At 38.2% G+C, this 24219-nt stretch overlaps 1 protein-coding gene across 1 annotated transcript; it reads left to right on the plus strand.

Moving 5' to 3' along the window:
* Positions 1-578: 578 nt before the first annotated feature.
* HDAC2 (histone deacetylase 2) lies at positions 579-24063 on the plus strand. Its single transcript, XM_035321883.1, has 14 exons — positions 579-785; positions 7154-7266; positions 7700-7817; positions 8758-8832; positions 9131-9269; positions 12248-12389; positions 15946-16038; positions 16133-16241; positions 17643-17783; positions 19330-19438; positions 21501-21631; positions 22534-22689; positions 23413-23470; positions 23680-24063. Exons 1-14 carry the CDS (start codon positions 734-736, stop codon positions 23708-23710), a joined length of 1467 nt encoding a protein of 488 aa, XP_035177774.1. The 5' UTR covers positions 579-733; the 3' UTR covers positions 23711-24063.
* Positions 24064-24219: the final 156 nt, after the last annotated feature.

Genomic DNA, 24219 nt, shown 5'->3' on the forward strand with positions numbered 1-24219 from the left:
CGCACGCCTCCGGGTGACTGCCCCAGGGCGTTACAGGCACCGGCGGCGCCCCCCGCTCCCCTCAGGGCCGCGCCGGGGCTCTTCCCGTCCCCAGCAGGGTGGGCCGACAGGCGGGGCCTTTCCCCTCCCTCCGAAGGGGAGGCGCCGCGCCTGGCCCCGGCGCTGAGGAGAGGACGGGGCCGCCGGTGTGCAGGCGGGGGCAGCAAGGACTCCCCTCCTGCCGCGGCCGCCATGCGGCACAGGGGCTGCCCAGGGCCGCCCCGCGCATGCGCCAAGGCGACTTCGGTGAGAGGCGGGGACAAGCCTCGCAGACCGCTCCCTCCCGCCGGCGGGCCGTACCATTGCGTAGGGGGGAACGGGGAAAGCCCTTTCTCCCAGAGACTGCTGGCGAGAGCCCTGCGCTGCCTTCTCCCTTAATCTCACGTCAAGAACACCAATAAAGACAGCGACTAGCGGGCGAGCGCCCTCACTCAATCTTCCACCCCCCCTCTCCGCCTTCTCTTCTCCACCTCTTCCCCCGGCAGTGGCGGATTGGTCAGGATCCGCTCCCCCACCCCCCCGCGCTGCCCATGGTGGGGTCCGCCCGCGCCGCCCGCAGCCCGGCGTCGCGAGTTCCCGCTCTCCCGCCCCCTCCCTCCTCCTCCCTCCCTCCCTCCCTCGGTGCCGGCTCGGCTCTCGCCTCGGCCTCCCGCTCCCTCCCCCTGCCCCGGCTGGGCCCCGGCGCGGCGGCCCTATGGCGTACAGTCAGGGCGGCGGCAAGAAGAAAGTCTGCTACTACTACGACGGTGAGCGAGGGGGCCTGCGGGAAGGAAGCGGGGCAGCGCCGTTAGCCGCCGCTAACCGCCGCGCCGGGCGCCGTCCCCCGCCATTACGGGCTCCCCCTGCCCCGCGTAGCCGGGGTCCCGTCCACCTGCAGCCGGCGGAGCCCCGGGGTTCGCTGCGGGGAAGGGAAGGGAGGGTGGGAGCCGGGAGGCCGCCGGGCTCACAGCGGTGAGCGCGGTGTTTATTGTTACACCCCGCCGCCCCCCCCTCCCAAAATGAGAAGGGGAAAAAAAAGGGGGGGGGGGGGAGAAAAGTTGGGACACTCCCCTTCATCCGCTAAATGTGAGGGCGGTGGAGTCGCTGCCGCGTCTGGCTCCTCCCCCGCAAAAAAAAAAAAAAAAAGCCCACGCCATGCGTAGGGTCGGCACCTGGCGGCTCCTGCGGCCCAGGCCTTCCCTGGGCTCGTACGGAGAGCTGGGGGCTGGAGGGGGGAGCGAGGGGCTCCTTGCCGGCGGAGCGCAGCGCTGCGGCTGCGGGCTGGTAGCTGCGGGCCCCAGGTGCTCGCTTCCTTCGGGGGGGCCGCAGCGACTGGGGGGTTGCACTGTCAGTCGCAGGGGAGAAGTGGCTAAAGCTTGTACTGGGCTTCAGATGTGTGCAGCAACTTGGTGGTGGTGCTGGCCACGGCAGGGAGAACTTTTCGTTTTGTTCTGGTGACTTTGCGTTTCTTTTTCCTTCTTTTTTTTTTCGTGCCCAGAAGGTAAATTCGGTGGTCACTTTACTTACAGATATAATTTTAAGAATTGCTTCCAGGTGTAACAATTTCTTTAAGTTGGTGGATGAGGCTGGTGCCCTCGTGCTGAGGGAACAGAGGCTGCGGCTGTTTTGCCTCCACGTTTTATTAGTTTCACCATTTTGGAAACGAGGAGGAATGAACTAAACCCACTAAGCTATCAAAGGTGCCTGCAGCAGCAGCAAATCCGCCATTCTTTAGAAATGGCAGATCTTGTGGGGCCTGTCTTGGTCTTTCACCACACTAAAGGAGGCAGAGTGGTGGTTGCCGCCCCCTTCTCTTTGTTGCTGGCTCTGGTTCTTTGTTCAGCCTAAAGGGGAAAGGAGGCCCCTGTTAGGGATAATTTTGGTGAGGCTGGGATCTTACTACCAGGCAAGAGGAGTCAGTTCTTGCCTTGTAGAAAGGCAGACTGTAGCAATAGATGAGAACCTTTCTGTCTGCAAATGTTTGCATGTTGGGTTTTTATGCCTTTTTTTTTTTTTTTTTAATGTCAGGTGCTTATACTTTCCTAGGCACAGATATCTTTAGTTTTGCTGTGATTCCTGGATTTTGATTCTTGGTACTAGTGTCAGGATCCCTAAAACAGCTAGGAAGGAGGTAGGAGAAAGTGGGGAAGAGAATTTTTGAGGTGACGGTATAATGGTGACTTACAAGCAGTTGTAGCTAATAAATTGCTTAAATAAGTAACTACAATATGTGCAATTAAAAATAATACAGAGAAGGGAGGAGTATCTGTTGTAAAAGTCATTATAAAATGACTTTCTCTATAACAAATGAACAGCGTTGCAACATTGTTGGTGTCCTCTTATTTTTTTATTATTATTATTTCCAAAGCCAGCAGTTGTTCTAAACTTCTTTTGGAAGTTCAGTTAGCAGAGCTTTTAGAATTAATACCTGCGGTAAATATTTCCAATGCTAATTTGTGTTTCATCTGGTAATTCTTAGTATTTTGTAGCATGTTGAACCAGCAAAGCCTTGAATCAAAGTGGGGGGAGTGTTCAAAGCCTTAAATAACCCAAACCCAAAAAGTACAGATACTGCAAGCACACAACTGAGGTAGCAGAATATCTCTTAAGTATATCCTCACATAAGTAAACGACCATTTTCAAATCATAATTGTCCTTCCATGACTTCCATTCTTTTTCTTTAAAAACGCACAACAAAAAGTGTTGAAGAGTACTAGAAGCATATGTGCATATTTTTTTTAAGATGCAATAAATTTCTTCGTGCTTTTTGTGGTAACTAATTGTGTCATCTAGAGTTGCTTTTTCAAATTAGCCTGTCATTTAGCAAGTCTCAATGAGTGTGTTGCTGTTAACATTTTTTGTTAATTAACAGTTTTAACAGCCTGCAGTCTGTACCTAAAGCCAATAAGCTTGTGGAAGAAGGAGTTTGATTACATTTTCTATAGCTTGTTCGTAACAGAGTGCCAGCTATGTCCTGTTTGCAGAGTTTATGTTGTTCGTGATCATGCTTGTCAGGAATTGTATTAAATTTGATGCAGTATATCATGGGGAAATGTGCAAACTAAGATGTTCTAGTTGTCTAAAATATTTTGAGCAAATGTTTCTAGGCACTTTAATATTTGTGATCATACCTTAGTGAATTCTGTTGCTCTCATCACCAAGAACCGTCCTAGATACGGAATGATATTGTAGTCCTTTCTTTACTGTGTCTTCGAGTCATTGCCGTGGTCTTGAAGCATGTGGCTCAGATGGTTCGGTGGCCTGTTTTGAAACAGGTAGGTGGTGTACCATTGCCCACAGCAACAGGCAGGACCTGGGTTGGTCTTTCCAACTCTGTGTCCTGTACAGTAAAGCATAGTTCTGTGGAATTGCAGCAGCTAGCTCAGTTTCAGTTAATAAGTGGGTTTGTTCAGTGCCAGTGCACTACAAGTATTGTTTAGATTACTTGTTGTGCATAGTTCAATGTGGGTGTTCAAAAGACTCAACCTTCGTGAAAAATTTCAGAGATCTGCATCAGAATGTGGCTGGTTCCACCCATAAAGATGAGACTAAACTTGTATTAATAGCACAGTAGGCTAGTATATTCAGCCAGTATTTAAGTACATTAGTACTTTGTGTTAAAGTTGTTTATCTGCAGATGTAAACCCTAACTGAAGAGTATTTCACCAAAATTTGCTGTTGATTTGCACAGTGGTTTTCAAAACTGCAGTGGTATTCAACTTTTGCTCAGGGCTCAAAAGTCAGAACTTTACCTGCTTAATTTTTAAAAAAAAAGGGGGGGGGGGGGGGGGGGAACAAAAAAACCCTCGAGTCCTCATATGCTAATGTAGTAGTTTTAGGTCTATTTAAATAGCTTTTTGTTGGATTGATCATCAGACACCTATGATTACTTTCTAGATTCATCGTTAAGATTTCACCCCTTCATACTGTAGAAGTCAATCCAAATATAACTACCTCTGTTAAAACTTTTTGTGTGTGTGATTTCCATTGTAGTAGTGGTTGGGTTTCTCTCCTTAAACCAGTTCTGAAATATCTAGTGATTTCATGATAACTGCATTTAAAATGAGCAGAGTTCCTTTAGGGCTTGTAGCATCTTCTATTTTTCTGCTATAGAATACTGAACATCTACAGACCTTGCTGAACTCTGGTAGAGATGTGAGCATCCAACACTTACATTCAATAAAAAAAATCATGTGGATTTGTTTTCATTTGCTAGCTCTACTCAGAATTTAGTGGTGTAGCTTCTCTGAATTGATGAGTTATTAGTGTATTGTTAGCATATTTGAACCCAAGATGTGACAGCTTGCATAACAAGTTAATTTTCAGGTAGGTCTTCTGGTCATCTGTTGGTATCACAGTTTGAATCATTTGGTGAACAATAAGCTGGTGCTAGCATTGTATTGGTACCTGATTTGTCTCCTTCCAGAAGACTGAATGTTTCTGAAAATATTGTTACTTCTCAATAGCTGATGTTTTTACTGGTATACAACAGTAAATTAGAGTCTTTGAAACCTTGGTGTGGAGGATTAATAGATTTGTCAACTTTCTACATGTGCTACTTTGCATTTTTTCCCTTCTGCTTCCTGTTTCACTCGTTGTCTGTTTTTTGCACTTACCATGTACATCCTCACTGGTGAGTGATGTGTGTTATGAGTATGCTTATAACACTTCTGTATTTTTACTCTTGTATTGTTAACTTTGGCATCAAGTATCTCATTCTATCCGCAATAGTCTTTCAAACTTGGCTCTGCTGTATTCACTTCTCTCATGTATATGCATACTCTCACCAGAATTAGTCTGGTACTAAGTGCAGAGCTTTCTAGTTCCATCAGTGGGGAGGTATCACCCTGCCCCCCACACAGTGGATCTTGGTACCCCTTGCTTTTCTTCCCAAAGCATTCTAGTAACGCTGTGGTTGATGTTAAACTTGTGAACTGGAGATGCTCAGGTTTCAGGATCAGTGGATGAAGAAGTTCCAGGAGGGGCACCTTCTCCTTCATGGATTGAAGGAGAAACTTCTAAGCAGATCTTTGCTTTCCGCAGGGTGGTGTCTCCAAGATGGTGGTGATACAGGCCACAAATCAAAAGGAGACCTATTCCTTATCCCTGCCCACTGCTGAGAACATCCACATCATAACTGTACCTTGAAACTCAATGGGCTTTTTGTCCATACGTTTTTTTTTTTGTTTTTTTTTTTTTTCAAGAGGCTAATGCCCAAACCCTCTTTTGCTGGTAATGCTAAGACCTGAAAAGATGCAAATGGTTGAAAAGATGCTGGTTGGTGAAGTGTATTATATTAATATCTATTGTTAATCATTATAGCTAACTTCTAATGTGAGAAGATTGATATACTTCTGCCAGCTACTCACCAACAAATCTCTTTTATCAAATAAGCTCCCATTAAATTTGCCAAATTACCAATACTTTCAAAAGTTCATTAGAAAACAGTTATGCTTAATCTATTGATGACAGATTGTTTTGTAGTTATTTTTAAGAATGTTTTCTGCAGTGTATGATGTGTAGAAGATGATTAATTTTGAATGTATAATTGACACTCTTATCAAAGGCTGTGTCCCAAATATACTTGGAAAATGGGTAAGAGTATCTTCTTTTTTGTAAGGGAAAGTCTCACCTTTTCTAGAAGATAGGAAATAATTTCTAATTATCCATTAACATTTTGAGTAAAATGTCAGTGATAATGGCTATACATAGTGTGTAATTGAAACTGAAATGACCTGTTTAAAAAAAAAATAAATGGTGCAACATACATTCTTTGTCACAAATGTGTTTTGGAATGAAGTTTCTTCAGTTTTCTTCAAGAATTTTTTCATATTATTTAAAGCCCTTATTATGGAATTACTTGCCTTAAATTTTTCAAACTTTTAAGCTTTTACTAGGTTAAAGTTTTGTGAACCTGGAACTTAACAGTAACTTCATTTAAAAAAAAAAAAAAAAAAGGTAGGGCTGGTAAATGGTCAGTTTCCATCTTACAGTCATTAGTTTCAAAGAGTTGTGGAAGTTATTTCCTGAACCCGAAATGTTATATGCTGTTATATGGAATTTTATAAAATGGTAGGTGATGTTTTTGCTATGCGGGGGTTGGAGTATCCTCTGTTTTAGTAATGCCTTCTGCTCTTGACCTGCATGTGATGAAAGCGCAGGGTTGCTGTATTAGCAAGACTCCAGGTCTTGGTAACTGACTTTTTTTTTTTTTTTCAATCAAGAAGGTAAAACCTCTAATCTTACCAGGAAATTTCCTCAAAATAGAAGATCTATTGCAAACAGCTGGTATGGAATTGGCAAGGTGAAAGCCCTTGATAACTGAGCATACCTTTCAGGCTTGTCCATGTTTCTAGAAACGTGTGGAGCACTGGTTCCATTTAAAATGGTTTGTGTCTTGGGAATGTTAGTATTTAAAGGAGAGGCAGGTGTGTTCTTACTATACTCAAGCTAGGGAAGAACTTACTAGCCAGTGAAAGTAGCCATTCTTCTTTTCTTGGAAATGTATTAAATTTATTATGATGGTCATGTGTCTAGTCACTCTCCAATTTGACAGAGTTCAGTTGATTTGGATTACAAGTCTGCAAAACCAGTCTGGATCCCTAGCAGCAGGTGGTTCGGGAATGCTTACACATGTGATTACAGGAGTGGATTTGAAGCTAACTGCTGGAATTTAACTGTTACGATTAGCAGTTCAGGGCAGGCTGAGGATGGTATCTTCTTAAAATCAGTTATTGCAAAATAGTAGGTTTTACCACAGCCTCTTGTTGGGGTATAAAGTCACTGTCATCAGTAGTTTTTGCTCTCTTCTTCATTCCAGTTTTGTCTCCCACTTCATTCTCCAGATCCTACACATTTCTTCTATTCACTCTTGATTTTGAATCCTCTGGGATGTGTCTTCACTCTCCCACTGCTGTCTGCTTTAAATAAAGGTCTTAGTTTTGGCCTTCTTTTGGCCATCTGCTTCCTACATATAGCCTTTTATGGGCTGTTCATTTTCCTCATGGACTGTTTGAAATAGTGTTCCCTTTATCATCTCTTTCTGGAATCATCATTTATCTTCTGGGGGCTATTCTTTTAGGTAGCAATGAAAAGTTTTTTTTGTAATACAAATTCATTTGTGTAATATTGACAGGTGATATTGGAAACTATTACTATGGACAAGGGCATCCAATGAAGCCTCATAGGATCCGAATGACCCACAACTTGCTGCTAAATTATGGCTTATACAGAAAAATGGAAATTTACGTGAGTATAAGCAAAGCATTATACTGAAACGTTTTCATTTTTTTATAAAGGCTTTAAGTATTCTCGCACAAATAAATGGAGAGAAGTGGGAGTGGAAATAGAAAATAATTAGTGTATATAGAGCTGTCTTACTTACTAATGAAGCACTGTTTTATAACTGGTGTTGACTGCAGATTGCTGTCCATCTCCAGAAGAAGTGAGATACAGCCACAGTAGAAACTTTTTATGATTGGGGGGTGGGGTTAGAGTAACCAAACAAAGAATTTAGCAGACTCTACAGTAATCCTTGCATTATGCAAAACAGTACTGCTAGCAGTTTAACTGTTTCTCCCGTCAGAGTAGACTCATTTCTTCTGGGTTGTCTGTTTTAGTTGATTGTTAATCAGGGTACTGCTGCAAAAACAGTTATTTTACTAACTTGTTCTGTTATCAGCGACCCCACAAAGCTACTGCTGAGGAAATGACCAAGTACCATAGTGACGAATACATCAAATTTCTCCGATCAATAAGGCCTGACAATATGTCTGAGTACAGCAAGCAGATGCAGAGATGTAAGTGTCCATATTAGGTTAAATGTGCGTTTGTGTATGTGCTAAATATTCACCAGTACAAAGGTAGAAACAGTAGCCTAACGATGTAGGTGGGTTAGAGAAACGTTGTAAGAGTAACATGCCTTTCTTCAGCTACACTAGGTTGGGGGATTTTATATTTAAAAGCAGCTATACTCACAAAAATGTTCTTTAAGCTTATGAAAGAATTTACACATGCACCTGTTCAGAGTGTATGCTGGATGCGGAATAATACTTCCTGTAGGCTTAGTGCACCAAGTTAAACTTTAGTCGTTAGCTGTTTGCAAAAATGTCTTAAATACATTCTAATGTAAAATCTTGCTAAAGAAGAATGGCTTATAGAGTAACAGAGAAATAAAAATAAATGTGAAAAGGTAAAGAAATAAGTTGACTCATTCCTGTTAGAAGTGGTAAAAATTGGATGTTATTCAATTCTCACTTTTTCCATGAATTAATTGCTTGGATTTTTAGAAATAAGCTCAAAGTACTATTAGAAATGCAGTTTGACACTATTAAATCAATTTAAAAATGAAATATCCTTACCTTTTTCAGTGCCTCTTTCTCGGCATATTATTTTTCCAAGCAGCTGTACATTTCTTAATATGATGTTAATCAGCAAGTCTTCCAAAACATAAAAACAGTCTAATTTCTTCTTAATGAAGAGACAAAGCTTCCCATGAAAACAAAATAAATTTAAAACAAAACTGGAGTCACCTTAGATGATAAAAGACCTTGCCAATTGAGTTTGATTATTAGAAGTGTGGGCAAGCTATATGTGGGTTTCAATTATTAAAATTTAACCTGGCAAAAAAAGAAACGGTCATTGAAATGCGAAATACATTATGCATCTGTATGCATCATCCATGCTTATAGCAATACTGTCGGAATGATGTTTTTGAAAAGTAATGCATTTCTTACACAGTTAACGTTGGAGAAGATTGTCCTGTGTTTGATGGCTTGTTTGAGTTTTGTCAGCTATCAACTGGAGGCTCTGTTGGTAAGTATAGGTTGTTTGTCAGATGTTTTGTAGCTTTACTACGTTTGTCAGTAACTTAAAACTTTGATAGTATATTAGAACATGAAGCAAATATGAGTTTGTTTTATATAGAAGCATGGAGATCAATACTTAGTTGTTCTGTCTGATATTTGACAATGTGTATCTCAGTATTGGTAAATAATTAGATCTATGATTAACTGAGATTTAATCATATTTTTAAAAAAATCCTGTAAAAGATTTAAAGGCTTTCAGATGTTTCTGACTGCATTTCCTTTCAATTTGGTGTGTCTTCTTACAGCTGGGGCGGTAAAATTGAACAGACAACAGACAGACATGGCTGTTAACTGGGCTGGAGGTCTTCACCATGCCAAGAAGTCAGAGGCATCTGGTTTCTGTTATGTTAACGATATCGTGCTTGCCATCCTTGAGTTACTGAAGTAAGTTTATGATGAGGAATAAAGATAAAATTATAGTGTCAAATTTTAGTATTTAAATGTTTGAAGATGTGGGTTGTAATGTCACTATTTCATTGAGTTTTCATAGCCTATGGTGAACTTTTATAATGTCAATTGAGAAAACTCCAAGCTCTGTCCATTTTGGCTCCAGTGAGAAGCCTAAACTAAAATATAGGCAAGCTGAAAAGATAGCTATTTGGAGATAGTTTTGAAACACATACTTAGAAGTACTTTTTTACACAGAAGGTAGTGAACTTCTAGATCTTGCTAGTACAGGAATGAGACAGAAAACAGATTAAAAAGAAAAAGAAGACATAATCGTGGACAAGAGTTTTGTAAATGAAAGAACAACGAAACAGTGCACCCTCTAAAACACCATATGCTGTAATTGTAGATGGCAAGAAAGTACTAGGGTAGCAGATTTCAGAAAATGGATATGGTTGCTTGGTCTCTGTAAAATTTACCTCCTGTTGCTACTCATGGGGACAGTGGGCTAGATAATTACTGACCTGACCCTTTAGGGTAGTCATTATGCACTTAAATGTCATGTGTAGTGCTTGTAATTGTATACCGATTTGATTTTTCAGTGTCTGTTTGTTTCTTATGTTACAAGCCATTTTTACTAAACCAAACAAAAATATTCAAGGAAGATCATATGCTGAGCTTCTTTGGATTGGTACATGAGTTAATGTGGCTATTAACAAAATAACAGCTGTGCTGCTGTGGCTGCAAAATAAAAAATGATGAGAGGAGTAATGAAAAAGCTATTGTAAAATTACCTTCAAGCAGTAGTGCATCACTAAAATTTCGTATCATTAATATTATTGTACTGTTTAATGGGACTATATCCCTTCTGATAACATAAATTTTATTTATTTATTTTAACAAAATACACTCTGGGCATCTGACTGCTTGGGAATGGAGCATCTGAGTCTTCTGGTGAGGGGCTGGGGGGAAATATCTGTGACCTGGAAGTGATTCCAAATATAGAAGAAATTGCTAAAGGCACACAAAATAAATATTAACTTACTAAAACATTCCTTTTAATCTGCATATATCCACGATACATCCCTACAGTCTAACAAAACCAGTATAATATTCTGTGTTCAACTCTTTTTTTTACCTTAACACGTATGTGAAGGAAGGAAACTTTCAAATAGAAGTGGGTTATATGGCCATGGGAAACATTTTTTGAAATCTTTTATGACATCATATTAAGAGAGAAATCTTAGAATGCCTGAAATTATGGCTTCTCAGTCTATAGCATTATGCAAAGTGTGATGAAAAGTGTCAGCATCAGAAGACACATTTTGTTCTTTACTGAACAGCATTGTATTTAAGGGATGTTTACTGTTGTTCCCAAAGCTCTGGAGCTTCAAACAACTGGTTTCTTTATCCCTCTCAAATAAAATGATCTGAAACTTGCCGTATATAAGGAAATGTTAAGCAGTAACATAATTTAATGCTCGTAGTAAGTACAGTACACTTGGAAACAAGAACATAGACTATCCCAAGTTGGAATGGACCCACAAGGATCACCGAGTCCAACTCCTGGCTTCACACAGGACCACCCAAAAATCAGACCATGTGTCTGAGAGTCTTGTCCAAACACTTCTTGAACTCCATCAGGCCCAGGGCTGTAACCACTGCCCAGGAGAGCCTCTTGGTGAAGAACCTTTCCCTAACACCCAGCCTGATCTTACTCTGTTCCCTGGGGTCCTGTTGCTGTCCCCAGAGAGCAGGGCTCAGTGCCTGCCCTTCTGCTCCCTTTGTGAGGAAGCTGCGGGCTGCCATGAGGCTTCCCCTCAGTCTCCTCTTCTCTGGGATGAACAAACTAAGGGGCCTCAGTTTTTCCTCATACTCTTCCTTTCCTCATAATCTTCTGTTCAAGACCCCTTACCATCTTTGTAGCCCTCCCTTGGACAGTCTTTTGTAGTCATGTCCTACTTATACTGTAATACCCAAAACTGCATGTAGTACTTGAGTTGAGGCCACACCAGAGCAGAGCAGGACAATCCCTTCCCTTAACTGGCTAGCAGTGCTCTGCTTGATGCACCCCAGGGTATAGTTCACCATTTTGGCTGCAAGGAAGGGCACACTGTTGACTCATATTCAACTTGATGTTGACCAGAATCCCAGATACCCTTCTGTGGGAATGCTGTCTGACTTATTGTCCACTGGTCTGAACATATAGCTGGGGTTCCTATGTCCCTGGTGCAGAATCTGGTGCTTGCTCTTAACAAACTTCATATTGTTGGTGATTGTCCAGCCTTCTAATTTGTTAAGAGCTCTCTGCGAGGCCTCTATTCTGAAAGGAGACAATGGCCCTTCCCAATTTAGTATTGTCAACAAACTTACATAGTATACCTTTGAGTCCTGCATCTAAGTCATTTATGGAACTAGTGAAGAGAACATAACTATTTTTACAGGTTGCAGAGATGAAGAAGGCAAGTTGATGGAAAATAGGTATTAAAATATTTTTTTTTTGTGGGCTCATTGGACATGGATTATGCCTGTTCATAGTACTATGCTTCTTGGAAAATTCTGGAGAAACATCTAACATAAGGTGTTTTAGTGCAGAATGTGTTTGTAATCATTGAGAAAGCGGATGAATTTGCCCCTTTAATGTGATGTTTAACATATCTGAACAACAGAAAGTGGTGTGAACAAGTACAAGGTGTAACTAATACTGAGTAGGACAACTCAGATGAACATTCTATGCATTACATACTTAATTACTTGGTTTTGATTAAGATAAACTTATATTCACCGTTATCTAAACTGCACTGATAATTCTGAGTGGTTATGGTAACATCAACCAAAATCATCAAAATCAATAATCTGGGATATGAGTATTCTTTGGATTGTTTTTTCTTTTGGTTATGTTTTTCCTTATTTAGGTATCAGTAATTACGAACATAATGGATAATGGTGATTCTCATACATGATTTTCTTTCTAGGTATCACCAAAGAGTGTTGTATATTGATATTGATATCCATCATGGTGATGGTGTTGAAGAAGCATTTTATACCACAGATCGTGTCATGACAGTATCATTCCATAAGTATGGTGAATATTTTCCGGGCACAGGGGACCTTAGGGTAAGGTTGAACCTGAAATTTCATTAGGTGATAAATTCCCTCTTGCTCACTTCCGTGTAGATACTGTTTTAGTACTAGGTTACAGTAATGATGTTCAATAATAATATATACCAGTATATTTTCAAAAAATACATTAGTCTGGAGTGATAGGTTTGTTGAAGAACTGGGGGGGAGGGTAGGGAGGAGTTATTGGAAGTAAATTACTTGCTTCTATATTATCTAAAAGTCAAGGGGTTGATTAAATTAAATTGCCTGGACAGAGAGTGTGCTATATTTGTAACTACAGTTTCTGCATTTCAGTTCTTCTCATATAGTGGAAAGTAGCAGTTTAGAGACCACGAGTTTTAAAATCTTATTTCAAATCTTAGAATACCTTAATGCTGGAGTTTTAATAGTTACAAAGCTTCATTCGCAATGTGGAATTCACTGTTTATTTGCCTATTAATACTGTTGGTTGATTTTTTGAAATATTTCTTACGTTATAAAGTATGTTTTGAATTTTCACAATGCTCACTGCTGAAGAAGTGTAGCATGCTTCACAGATGATTATTTACTAAGCATTATGGCTAGCTTGATATAGGGAACAATGACCCATGAAGCATTATCATTTAATCTGCTGGAGAGAACCTCTGATAAACTGAGTTAAAACAAGTTTACCTAGCATTTAAGGTTATTAGTAAGCTTTTCCTCGCATTAAACTACCCCATTAGAACAGGAATTTGTTCCAGTTTGCCATTTGAGAAAGTATTTCAGGTATTAGGACTAATATATTCCTAGCTTCATACTTTTGCGTTCAACCTTTACTTTTTACAGCACTCCAAGGTTAAGTCAATAAACAGGTACTAGCAACTTTCTTACATTAATTTGTGCATACAGTTAGCAGTTTTTAGGAAAGTTATTAAAAACTTCTAAAAAGTGGATCTATAACAGAACTGTGAGAATGTATTGTTTTTGTACTATCTTCGCATTGATTCAAGTGATGCAGGTGTGTGTTTATAGTAATATTCCCAGAATGTGTGCTCCACAGTGTGCTTATGATACCCAGTGGACACGGCAGTAAAAGAAAGTTGAGCTTTAAGTCAGTGGGGTGCTTTGTGTTCATTTCAGTTAGGTTGTTGGAGCTGAATGTTATTACGGTTGTTAGATTTCATTAAACTGCTTTCTAAATTGATTTACGTAGCAATCAGATCAAGTGTTGTTCATATGCGTGTCATTTAACTTGACTGGCCACAAGGTGGTAGTGGTGCTTCAAACAAAAAGGAGATTAGACCAGGATGTTTATAATGACAAGCTGTTGTTGCTGAATTTGGCAAGATATTTTTTTTAAGGTTTAGATATCTTGGATTTTTAGAAACAGCACTTCCCGTTGACAGAGGAGTTTATGGATTCTTCACCTCGCCACACCCAGGACAAAGAATTAAAAGATAGACATTTGAAATAAAAGAATATCATATGTAATTGGGATTTTTCTTAGCACAGTGTCAGTGACAAACAAGTACCTCAGGCGTGGTAACTTTGTGTCCTGTGCTGCTAGCTAGTATTTTGAAATGAGTATTGTCTACATACAGACTTCAGCAGGATTTATTGCAATGATTGCATTCTCACAGGAGAAGGAAAAAAAAGTTTTTTTTTTTTTTGTTTTTTTTTTTTTTTTTTCCTCCAGAGCATGCAAAGCTAATTGAGTTAAAGGAGACTAACTTTCTGGAAGGAGTAAATGTTCCTTCTGGAGACCAGTATTATACTACTTGTTTCTGTTCAGCTTGATCTGTCTTAGCTGGTTATTTACATCAATTTTAACAACCAAATCTTATCTTTGTTGTCAGTGGGCTCCATTTAGACTTGTTTCTGTAATTCTGGTTTGTTGATCAGTTTATGCTTATTCAATGCAGAAACAAAGCTTGCATGAATTGATAATTCTGTGGTTGCAGATCCCTATAAATCAGATACATTGATGGAGGTTGCATTCATGCGTTCTAGTTCAGCTGGGTTCATTTGTTTTTTAGTGAAGGTGTTGTGCAGAACTTCCAGTGTCTATAGTAAGTTATTTGACTTTCCACGTCTTAGATGTAGGTAAGACATTTGTGGTACCTTTATGTCATAGGTCAGTAGTGCTAGATGGAGGCATGGATTCCGTGGTGCAATTTAATTCATTAATGAAAGGGACAACTACCAATATGCTATATAGTTTCTTTAACGTTTCTATCCAATATAACTAATATCACTTACAAAAAACACTTATTGTGTAGCTCTGGCTGGAGAGCAGTTACTCTGTTAAATGGGAAATCATGTGAACATTTTTCTTTCCTCTGTTTTAGATTAAGGTGGACTTAATGATTTATTTTGTATCTGGAAAGCAAGGTACTACTGTCACCTCAGAAACATTGACATCTGAAGGCCTAGATGTAATTCTGGATTACTGTTACACTCCAAAGCAGTCAGAGATGTGTTTATCAGGGGGTTTTCTGTGTCACTTGCATACCATGAAATGCTGTTACTCTGCTGCATTGGGCCACCTACCCACCAATGGTGGTTACTGGAAGTGGTTCATTACTGCTGCATTTGCTGCTAAAGAGGCTTTGTTCAGGAAGAAAAAGTCCATGATCATTTCATTACTTATTGTTGAGAAGTTTAGTATTTGTACTGCTGGGCTACCCTATTAGGGACTTGCAGTTTTTTCAAGGACATGGGGCCTCTTTCTACACGGTTGCTCTTTGATAATAGTTTACAGCCCAACTAAATATGTTGGATTTTGCTGTCTTTCCCATTGTGGATTTCCTATTAGTGGCAGAGAACTGCACTGTGTAAAATGGATCAGTTTCTGTCTTGTTTGGTGATGATTAAAGGGAGGAAATGGGAATGTGCGGCAAGCAAAGATCTTCAGGGATTAAGCTGATTGTCAAAACAGAAGTGGAAAGATTCGGGGTTGATTCACTTTTTATCTATTTGTAAAGACTTTTCTTTTAATGCATTTGTTGTCCAGGAAAGCCAGTAAGATAGACTGCTGCAGTTCCTGCATTTACAACTAATGGAACTGAAAATAATCTTCAAGGATTTTGTTTGTTTGTTTTCTTTTTGTTTAAAAAGGCTCAATTTCTTGAAGGGAACCTGTAATTGGCCTCTGATTTTCCTCTCTCATTTTTGCTCCAGCAAGTTCTTCATCCTATTTTTGGAGCAGAGGATAGTTTCAAACACCCTGCCAAACCTAAATCTGATGTATAGCATCAAACACGTCTATCTCACCTTGGTCTTCTTGGTTTACTTGTTTGTTTTTGCTGAACTATTTTTACTGGGTTAAATTGATTTGTTTCAACTTTTTGTCTTAAGTATTTGAATTAAAAATCAAGTGTACTTCCTGCAAACTTGGTGTACAATTCTTACATCCCAAAATGGTTGTATGGGAGAATGGGAATCAAGTAAGGTACTTTGCCTCTTTTCCCCCCCCCGGTGGACATGAATAATGGAATAAAATAGTTCAACGTACTTGTATAGGCTTTTTTCATGATAACGTTATGTGTTTCTATACTTGTAATAAAGCATTTTTCATCTTTGCTTATAGGACATTGGTGCTGGAAAAGGCAAATACTATGCTGTCAACTTTCCAATGAGGGATGGCATAGATGATGAGTCGTATGGACAGATATTCAAACCAGTGAGTTTTTTAAGCTCTTAAGGATATCTATTTCATTTTGTGGATTTATTTTCGGAATATAAATTAACATCTTTGTGTTTTATACTGATTACAGATTATATCCAAAGTAATGGAGATGTATCAGCCCAGTGCTGTGGTATTACAGTGCGGAGCAGATTCATTGTCTGGTGACAGGCTGGGATGCTTTAATCTTACTGTTAAAGGTAAGCATAAAAATGTGTGTTTGTAACTTCTTTCCTAAGAAGAACCTGTTCTTCATACTATTTTTCAACAAATTTGCATGATGAAGACTGGAGTCAGAAATCGTTACTGTGATTAATCACCTCTTTCTTTACTATACAGAGATGGCCAAAAGAAACACAGAAGTTGACTCTTTCTTTCTATCCATCTAAAAAAGTTAAGAACCGTGGTTTTCCATGTTCTTTCTAGCCACTCAGCTGATTCTCTTCTATGCGCAGGCTTTCTGTAGCTTTGAAGCAATGTCCTGAAATGACGGGATGGTAACAGTAGTCCTACTGCAATACTTACTGTGACAGGCAACTAACAAAACTAGTGGGTCACTTAATAGGACTACTAAACATAAAAAAATATTGTTAGGCATAAAATAGGTGTTACTGAAATGAGAATACTGATTGCATTGTTAAACTGATAGTGTTTTACATTTATATTGTTTTATACCAAGCCTTATGGTAACATTTATTTTTATTAACTTTTGTAGAATTAATTGATTTTTAGTATTACTTACTTTTCTATCCAAAGAGATGATTCTCAAAATTGGGATGAGGCATTAATTTAACAAACAAAGTAAATATTAGTATTAATTATTTAAGTGATAAACTGTTAAATATGTGTTGAACTGTCGCTAAGCTTTGAATCCACCCTGTTTGAATCATTGATTTTTCTGGATTTTGTTTTTGTTAATGAGGCAATTAGAGTTTTGTAGGCAACAAATGCAGTACAGTATCTGTTGGGTCTGCAGTGTTTCAGGGTTCTTTTCTTGATTTGCACCAGGTGGCAAAGCTACTTCAGTTGCCCATACAGCTCAGATTTTTTTTCATCTTACATATCTTGGAAACCAAGAGAGCAGCTGCCTCCTACAGATGCCTTTCAGTATGCTGTATCTACCTGGACTGTGTACTGTCTTGGCACCAGTTCACTCTGTAAGCAAGACTTAGCAACCTCTAATACAGGTTCAAATTTAGAAGTAGAAAGGACCAAGTACTGATTTGCTTTTCTTCTTCCAACTTTGCTTTTAACTGGGAAATTGTCCCTAGATTTATCACTGTGTGTTTTCATAACTGATGTCAATGCAAAACATTCAAAGAGCATTTCAAAACTGCAGCAATAGGAGACCATCATACAAAGTCTCTGAAGACTGGGGTGGGTAATGTTCAATGTATTTTCTACAATTTTTATATGTAGATCTTGACTTTTTGTGAGGTTGTGCTTACTTATAGAGGGAGACAGTTCTGTTTTACTTGAATCAATTCACTTCTCAATAAGTATGACTGCATATGTCTGATTAAATAACTTTACGTAGAAATCACATTTTTTCTTTAATAGGTATTTTGCATATGTTGTCAAATCTTTTTTCTTTGTGACAGGCCATGCTAAATGTGTGGAAGTTGTAAAGACTTTTAACTTACCGTTGCTGATGTTAGGAGGAGGTGGATATACTATTCGCAACGTTGCTCGATGCTGGACATATGAAACTGCTGTTGCCTTAGATTGTGAAATTCCTAATGGTAAATATTAATCCCCCAAATAATGTTTTATTAAGAAGGTCTTAAGGTCTAACATGGGAAGGCCTAAGTGAACAGATAGTAAATATTTCTATAACTAAGTGCAATACATCAGTTTAGAATAAACTATGTAGAAAGTTATTGTTAGGGTTTAGCCAATAACTTCAGTAGCATGTGCACTAAATAAACTTCAGGGTTTGGTGCTTTTTTATGCTTTAAAAGCTTTAAATGATTGCATCACTTTGTCATCTGTGTGATTGAATATATACTCATGTTTTGATTGTGACAGACTGACCTATGTAAGTTGGGTACCATAGACATGGTGTTCATAAGAAATGATTTAGTATGCAAGTGTCCATTTTACCTAGTAAAACATAGCTGCATCTTCATTGTCTTTGACTTAAAAGTAACTACGAAAGTATATTGACTTCAGCTCTTCATTTGTCTTGATTTTTGGCTAGTCAAGTTCTAAAAGTTTTAAAGCCAAAAGAACAAAAGTAGGCTTCTTCTAAAGACATTAATAGTGAAGTAATTTATCTGAGGAAGATCCCCAAAGCTCCTGTGCTCCCTTCATTTCTGGCCAGATATGCTTCTGGACATGTTTTGGAACTTTTTCTATAAAATCAATATTTGGACTGGTTTGTTGCATCAGTCATTGGCAGTTTTCATGTTGGACTGTAGTTTTTGCTGATAACCTTTTGATATACATGTATCTCTTGCTGGATTCATATCGTTTCCGTCTGACTTCAGTGTAATGCTGCTGTCAGTGAGAAAATATGTGGATAACCTATTTCAAGATGTACATTTTACATCCTGTATTTCAGTGTATATTCTACATCAACAAAAGGATTTGAAGAGATGCTATTTCCTTATCTTGGAACTTTTAAAATTCACACGTCCCTGGCAACAGATAGATATATAGGTGTTCCTTTTTTTTTTTTAACATTCCTCTAAACTTTGTGGATCTTAGTCATCTTTATTCTGTTCTGAGAATGAACAGTGAATTTCTAAACATTGTAATAACAAATCTTCCCATCTCCTTTCTAACAAGATCCCCTATCCTGGAATAGTTATAAATGAAGAAGCAAGACAGAGGGTACATTAAAACATGGGTTTTGGTATCTTACTTCTTAAATGTTCTGGCTTTTTGCTGTTTTTGTCTTGTTACATGGGAAAATTAGGTCATATTTAATATAAAAATCTACTAATTTTCTAGTATGAAATCTTCATCTAGTTCATTTTGGGAACTTAGATGTTCCAGTCAGGGGACAGGTTATCTGTGAAAATACCAAAAAGGTGTTGGGGCAGGAGAGGGACAGGACAGGCATTTCTGAACTGCTGTAGAAAAGTTAACGTGGGTAGTTAAGCTCATGTATTGAATAATTTAGAGGAAAACCACTAAGCAGTGTGAGCAGTACTTAGAAGTATAACTGCTCTCCTGAATGCTTCAAATTTAGTAGTTCCCTAACTACAATCCTGACGTAACTACTGTTGTATTTAAAGTGTTTAAAATGGGTCACAAATGGATCTTCTGTGTTTTGGTTTATAGAGTTGCCATACAATGATTACTTTGAGTACTTTGGACCAGACTTTAAGCTTCATATTAGTCCATCAAATATGACTAATCAGAATACACCAGAATATATGGAGAAGATCAAGTAAGTAGTGATTACGTTATCTACCAAGTAGGTTGTATGAATCACATTTCTCCTGAAGTTTTAATTTTTACACAGGTTTAAAAACTATGCACCTCTCTCTATTACACATTGAAAAAGTCCTGATCAGAAATGGCATTTTTCCCTTTTATCAGAAGAGGGACTTGAAATTAAAAGTCTGTGCCTATAACAGCATGTATGCTTATGAAATTCTATGAATATAAATATGAAAACTTGAGATCCACTATGGATTTTTTTTTTTTTTTTTTTACTTCTTCCATTTCAGCAACTAAAGAGATAACTGTTTTACTTGGCTTACTGTTATAATTTTGTAGAAAGTTTATCCTGTCAGGAAATAAACTGGTGTGCACTGATGATTGGGATTTCAAATTCTCAGCTCCCTTGTCTAAACATGAACTGATTGTCATTCTTTGTAGCTGTCAGCTGTAAAAATAAAAAAGTCACATGTGAGCTCAGACATCCAAAACCGTGGAAAGATAGTGATGTGTGCAAGCAATTGAGGGACTGTGGTTCAACAAGTCTACAAGGTTTGAGAAATGCTCACTACCAAGCTATGGAGGGGGGGTTGTCTTTAGCCTTTACCACTTCTGATACTTAGTTTATTCCTCACATAATGAAGGTTTGATTGTAAACTAATATTTTACTTAAGGGATGTAATAATACAAACATACAATCAATTCTGTACTCAGCTGATAAGAGAGAATTTGTTAACCTGAAGTACTCGGTTTACCATGGTTTGTCCCTGCTCTGAGTTTAAGAGGAAGAGCACCTCCTGAGTTTAACACACTGTTAATAAGGCACAGTAATATTTTGGTTAGTAAAAATAGATGAATAAAGATGAAAAACTAGCAACTGTATAAGTTTGTCAAATGGCAGAATTCACCAAAGCAGTTAAAACGCTAATTTTTGAAATGGTTGGTGGATAGACTGTTGTTCATAATACAAATACATACATAACAAATTAAAAATTAAAACCGTTTTGATATGTACACTGGGGGAGGGGAGACATACCCCTATTTTATTGATTTGATTATATAAAATTTCTCTGCAGTAAGAGTGCTCTAGCTGTTCGTCTGCCAGGATGCTTGCTGTATGTTGTGTATTGTTGAGGTTTCATGGTGTTAGTAAGCTGCAAAAATGTGCTTGCTCTTTAACACATCCCAGGCCTCAGATTGTGCATTTTTTTCATAAAGAGAGAACCTCACATCCTAGTGAGTATACCTGCAAGACGACCAATGACCCATCGTTTTAGAGGATCGTCTTTCAGTTAGTTATATGCTTTTCCAGAGATCTAGGTTTAAAGCGTTTCAGTTTTACCTGGATTGGCAAAACTGTTTTGCCAGGTGATACAATTTGAACAGGAGAGACAGTAAGGATTCCATAAAGCCCCACTTACCATTTCTCTCTTCTAATTGTGCAAAGGGATACTGAGATAGTTGTTGTAAATGCTGATACTTATCTGCTATTCTTTTCTCTCTACTTGAATTCTTTGGAATGGTAGTTTCAAGTCCCAAGAGAAATCCTTTCTGTTCCTGCACGTGGCTCTTCAGAGTGTGAGGTCCATTGCATCAGGTGGCTAAGATGGGAAAGAACAACTTTCTGTTCTCTCTGGAATATCCAATAAGTAACCTTATCCAGATGAATCACTTTTGACCCTTATGTCATTGTTGCACAGTTTGCAAGTCTTCATACTTTAAGTCTAAGTCTCTAGCTTTCTTCAGAGGCTAGTTTATTATCCAACTTGATAATCTAGCCTATTAAACAGAGTAATACTGTTGCTGGGGTTCTCCCAGGTCAGAAGGACATGTACTGATTTAGTAGAGACTGAAAATTGAAGTTGATTGCAACATATGTTTAAATAGTTCAAAGAAAATGATGAAAAGAGAACTGGATGCTGGTGATTTGTTGGGGACAGAAAGCCTTCTGAAAGAGTTAATTTAAATCAGAGCAGGTTAACATTGGTGCAGATTTTCAGAATTAAATACAACATCCAAGGAAATGCTACTTCTGCTTACTAATAACTTTCCTTGTCCCTCACTTGTAGGCAACGCTTGTTTGAAAACCTGCGCATGTTACCTCATGCACCTGGTGTACAGATGCAGGCCATTCCTGAAGATGCTGTTCATGAAGATAGTGGAGATGAGGATGGAGAAGATCCAGACAAACGCATTTCTAGTAAGAAATGTCATTACTCATAATAGGTTAAGTCCAAATAGTCATAGATTTAATTGTTCAGAACCAGAATTAATTGATCAAAACCTTAGTCCCAGTAGTGCAATACTGAAAGATTGGCAGATGGAGAACTCTTTTCCCTGGAGTAAAAACATTCACCGTTGGTCTGCCAGTTTTTTTTGTTTGTTTGTTTTGTTTTGTTTAAACTGCATCTGTGTCCGCATGTGAACCTGTTAAGGATGTGAACCTGTTAAGGGAGTCTAAAGAAGTGATTAAAGCGTTCAGGGTTTTAAGAAACAAGCTATTGTAAATCTAAAATAGATACTCCAGACCAGAAGTCGTGGTTGAATTATAACTGAAGGATTTAGCCTTAACTTCCGCTATTCATGCAATAAGGAAAGTGAGATAATGTGTTTTCAAAAGTAAATTTGTCTATTTGCTTTATTTATTGCGTGTGAGAAGTTTTCTGTACTTGAAGAACTACGTTTTATTTTATTAATGTTATCTTTATGTAGAAAGTAAGTTGTTCTTGAGCTATAGCTCTGAGCTTCCTGCTACATTTAACCTTTTAAGAAAGTGGTTGGAGTAATTTTATAATCTTTTATTGATGCATTATCAGTTTTCTAAATTGTTGAAACCATACTTTTTCAACTGTGATTTAGTTTCTAGTATTTGAAATTCATTTGATGTGTTAAAATTATCCTCCCAATGTCTCTAAAGTTACTTTCAGAAGTCATAATCTCCCAGAGTATACGCAAAGATAGTACTTTTATCCCTAACTTATTTCAACACTGTTTAATGGTTATAGTATATTTTTACTGGTGCTTCTTTTAGGTCTGTTCTATCGTAATCGGACTTCATGCTGTTCTTTTTGTTTAATTAACTTCATAACTCTTGAATCCTAGTTCGAGCATCTGATAAGCGCATAGCCTGTGATGAAGAGTTTTCAGATTCTGAAGATGAAGGGGAAGGTGGACGACGAAATGTTGCAGATCATAAAAAAGGAGCAAAGAAAGCCAGGATAGAAGAAGACAAAAAAGAGACAGAGGACAAAAAAGCAGGTAGGATATCATTGTGATTTTATCCTATATTTTAGAACTGCAAATGTCAGCTCTGCTAGGAGAAAGATGCATTCTCAATTAACGGTTAAATCGATGTTGAAATTATTTTTTTTGCCATCGTATTTAAAGCATCTCTTAAATTTCATCAGTTTAAGGGTGCAGCTATTCATACAGAAATAGTACTTTGAATCAAGAATTATTGTTGCTTCCACACAAGCTTGAAGTTTTAGAGCCGGGGGGTTGTGTAGCTTAATGAAAACAGGGATAAAAAAAAAGTTGTCTTGCTTTATTTTAGACAAATAGTTTGCTTCTGTTTGCTTTCGTAGTGAGCCAGCTAGTTTTCTGCAACAAAAACTGGATAGGTTTCTGGGGACAGTGTATTCCAAGAGCTTTCTGACATTTCCAGGAAAAGACTGTATCTTAAGGCTACAAGACAACCAACCCCATGATGCTCAGGGGCAAATCCAGGCCTAATTACTGCATAATGTTGTTATGGCCAGTCGAGAGACTTACCCTGAAGTATTTTGGATCGCTTGGCATTGTGCTCAGCTCAGCCCCTTAGATGGATACATTTAATACTGTATGCCAATGTGTAACCAGTTGTTTTTTTACCCAAAGTTACAGGTATATATAAAAAGTATAACTTTGTCATTCATTTTTTCTAAATCTTTAAAATTTTCTTGCATCTTTTTGTGTTTCAAATAATATAATTTTTATTTTTAGATGTTAAGGAGGAGGATAAATCCAAGGACAGCAGTGGTGAAAAGACGGACACCAAAGGGTAAACTCTAATGATGAATATCATCTTTTGAGAGCATTTAATAATTTAGATTTTAAAATATTTTTAGGGTATTTGTTTATTTGTTTACTTTGCTTCATAACACTAAAGATTTTAGACTTGTAACAGTAGTAACTCAAAATGGCATTTTTTAAAACAGTTAATCTAAAAAAAATTGCACAACTTAACAGTTTGTTTTTGCTTTTATGCAGAGCAAAATCAGAACAGCTCAGCAATCCTTGAACAAAAGATAGCCTCACATCAGTTGCAAAACATAATACTAGAATTGGAGAATACCTAAAAGAAGAAAAGTTTTCGTATTGAGAGAGACTGCTGATTTCATTTTGTACTATTTGGCATGGACCGTATTTATTTTCAAACGGCTTTGTTCTGGTTTTTGGCAAGTTGTATTGTGAGTTTTCTAATTACGAGGCAGAAATTCCTTTCTTCACCATGCTTTATGTAATAGTATTTAAAAATGGATGTGAGTTATTATGTTAAATGTCTAAACTGATCTGTTAAAGTAATTTGCCTTTCCTGAGCTGATTTTACCTTTTTTGTAATTTTATCTTTATTAAAAAAAAATTGTACTTCGTTGTCTTTTGTCCGTCATTAAATCCACTAGCTACTCAAGGGTAAATCTGCTTATTTTATATGGAGTTTCTCTCTTAGTAGTTTAAGTAGACAGCTGGTGAACATTCAAGTTGAACTGCACTGCTTACATTTACTCCGTGCGTTTCAATGGCTCCTGC

Source organism: Oxyura jamaicensis, chromosome 3 (assembly GCF_011077185.1).
Source record: "Oxyura jamaicensis isolate SHBP4307 breed ruddy duck chromosome 3, BPBGC_Ojam_1.0, whole genome shotgun sequence".
NCBI classification, from domain to species: Eukaryota; Metazoa; Chordata; class Aves; order Anseriformes; family Anatidae; genus Oxyura; species Oxyura jamaicensis.

What these genes read in the sequence shown, in the direction of transcription:
- HDAC2 (XM_035321883.1), top strand. Translation starts at nt 734, where the DNA reads ATGGCGTACAGTCAGGGCGGCGGCAAGAAGAAAGTCTGCTACTACTAC. An exon ending in AGTCTGCTACTACTACGACG is followed by an intron (nt 786 to 7,153) that starts GTGAGCGAGGGG and finishes TAATATTGACAG; the next exon opens with GTGATATTGGAAACTATTAC. An exon ending in TCCAGACAAACGCATTTCTA is followed by an intron (nt 21,632 to 22,533) that starts GTAAGAAATGTC and finishes CTTGAATCCTAG; the next exon opens with TTCGAGCATCTGATAAGCGC.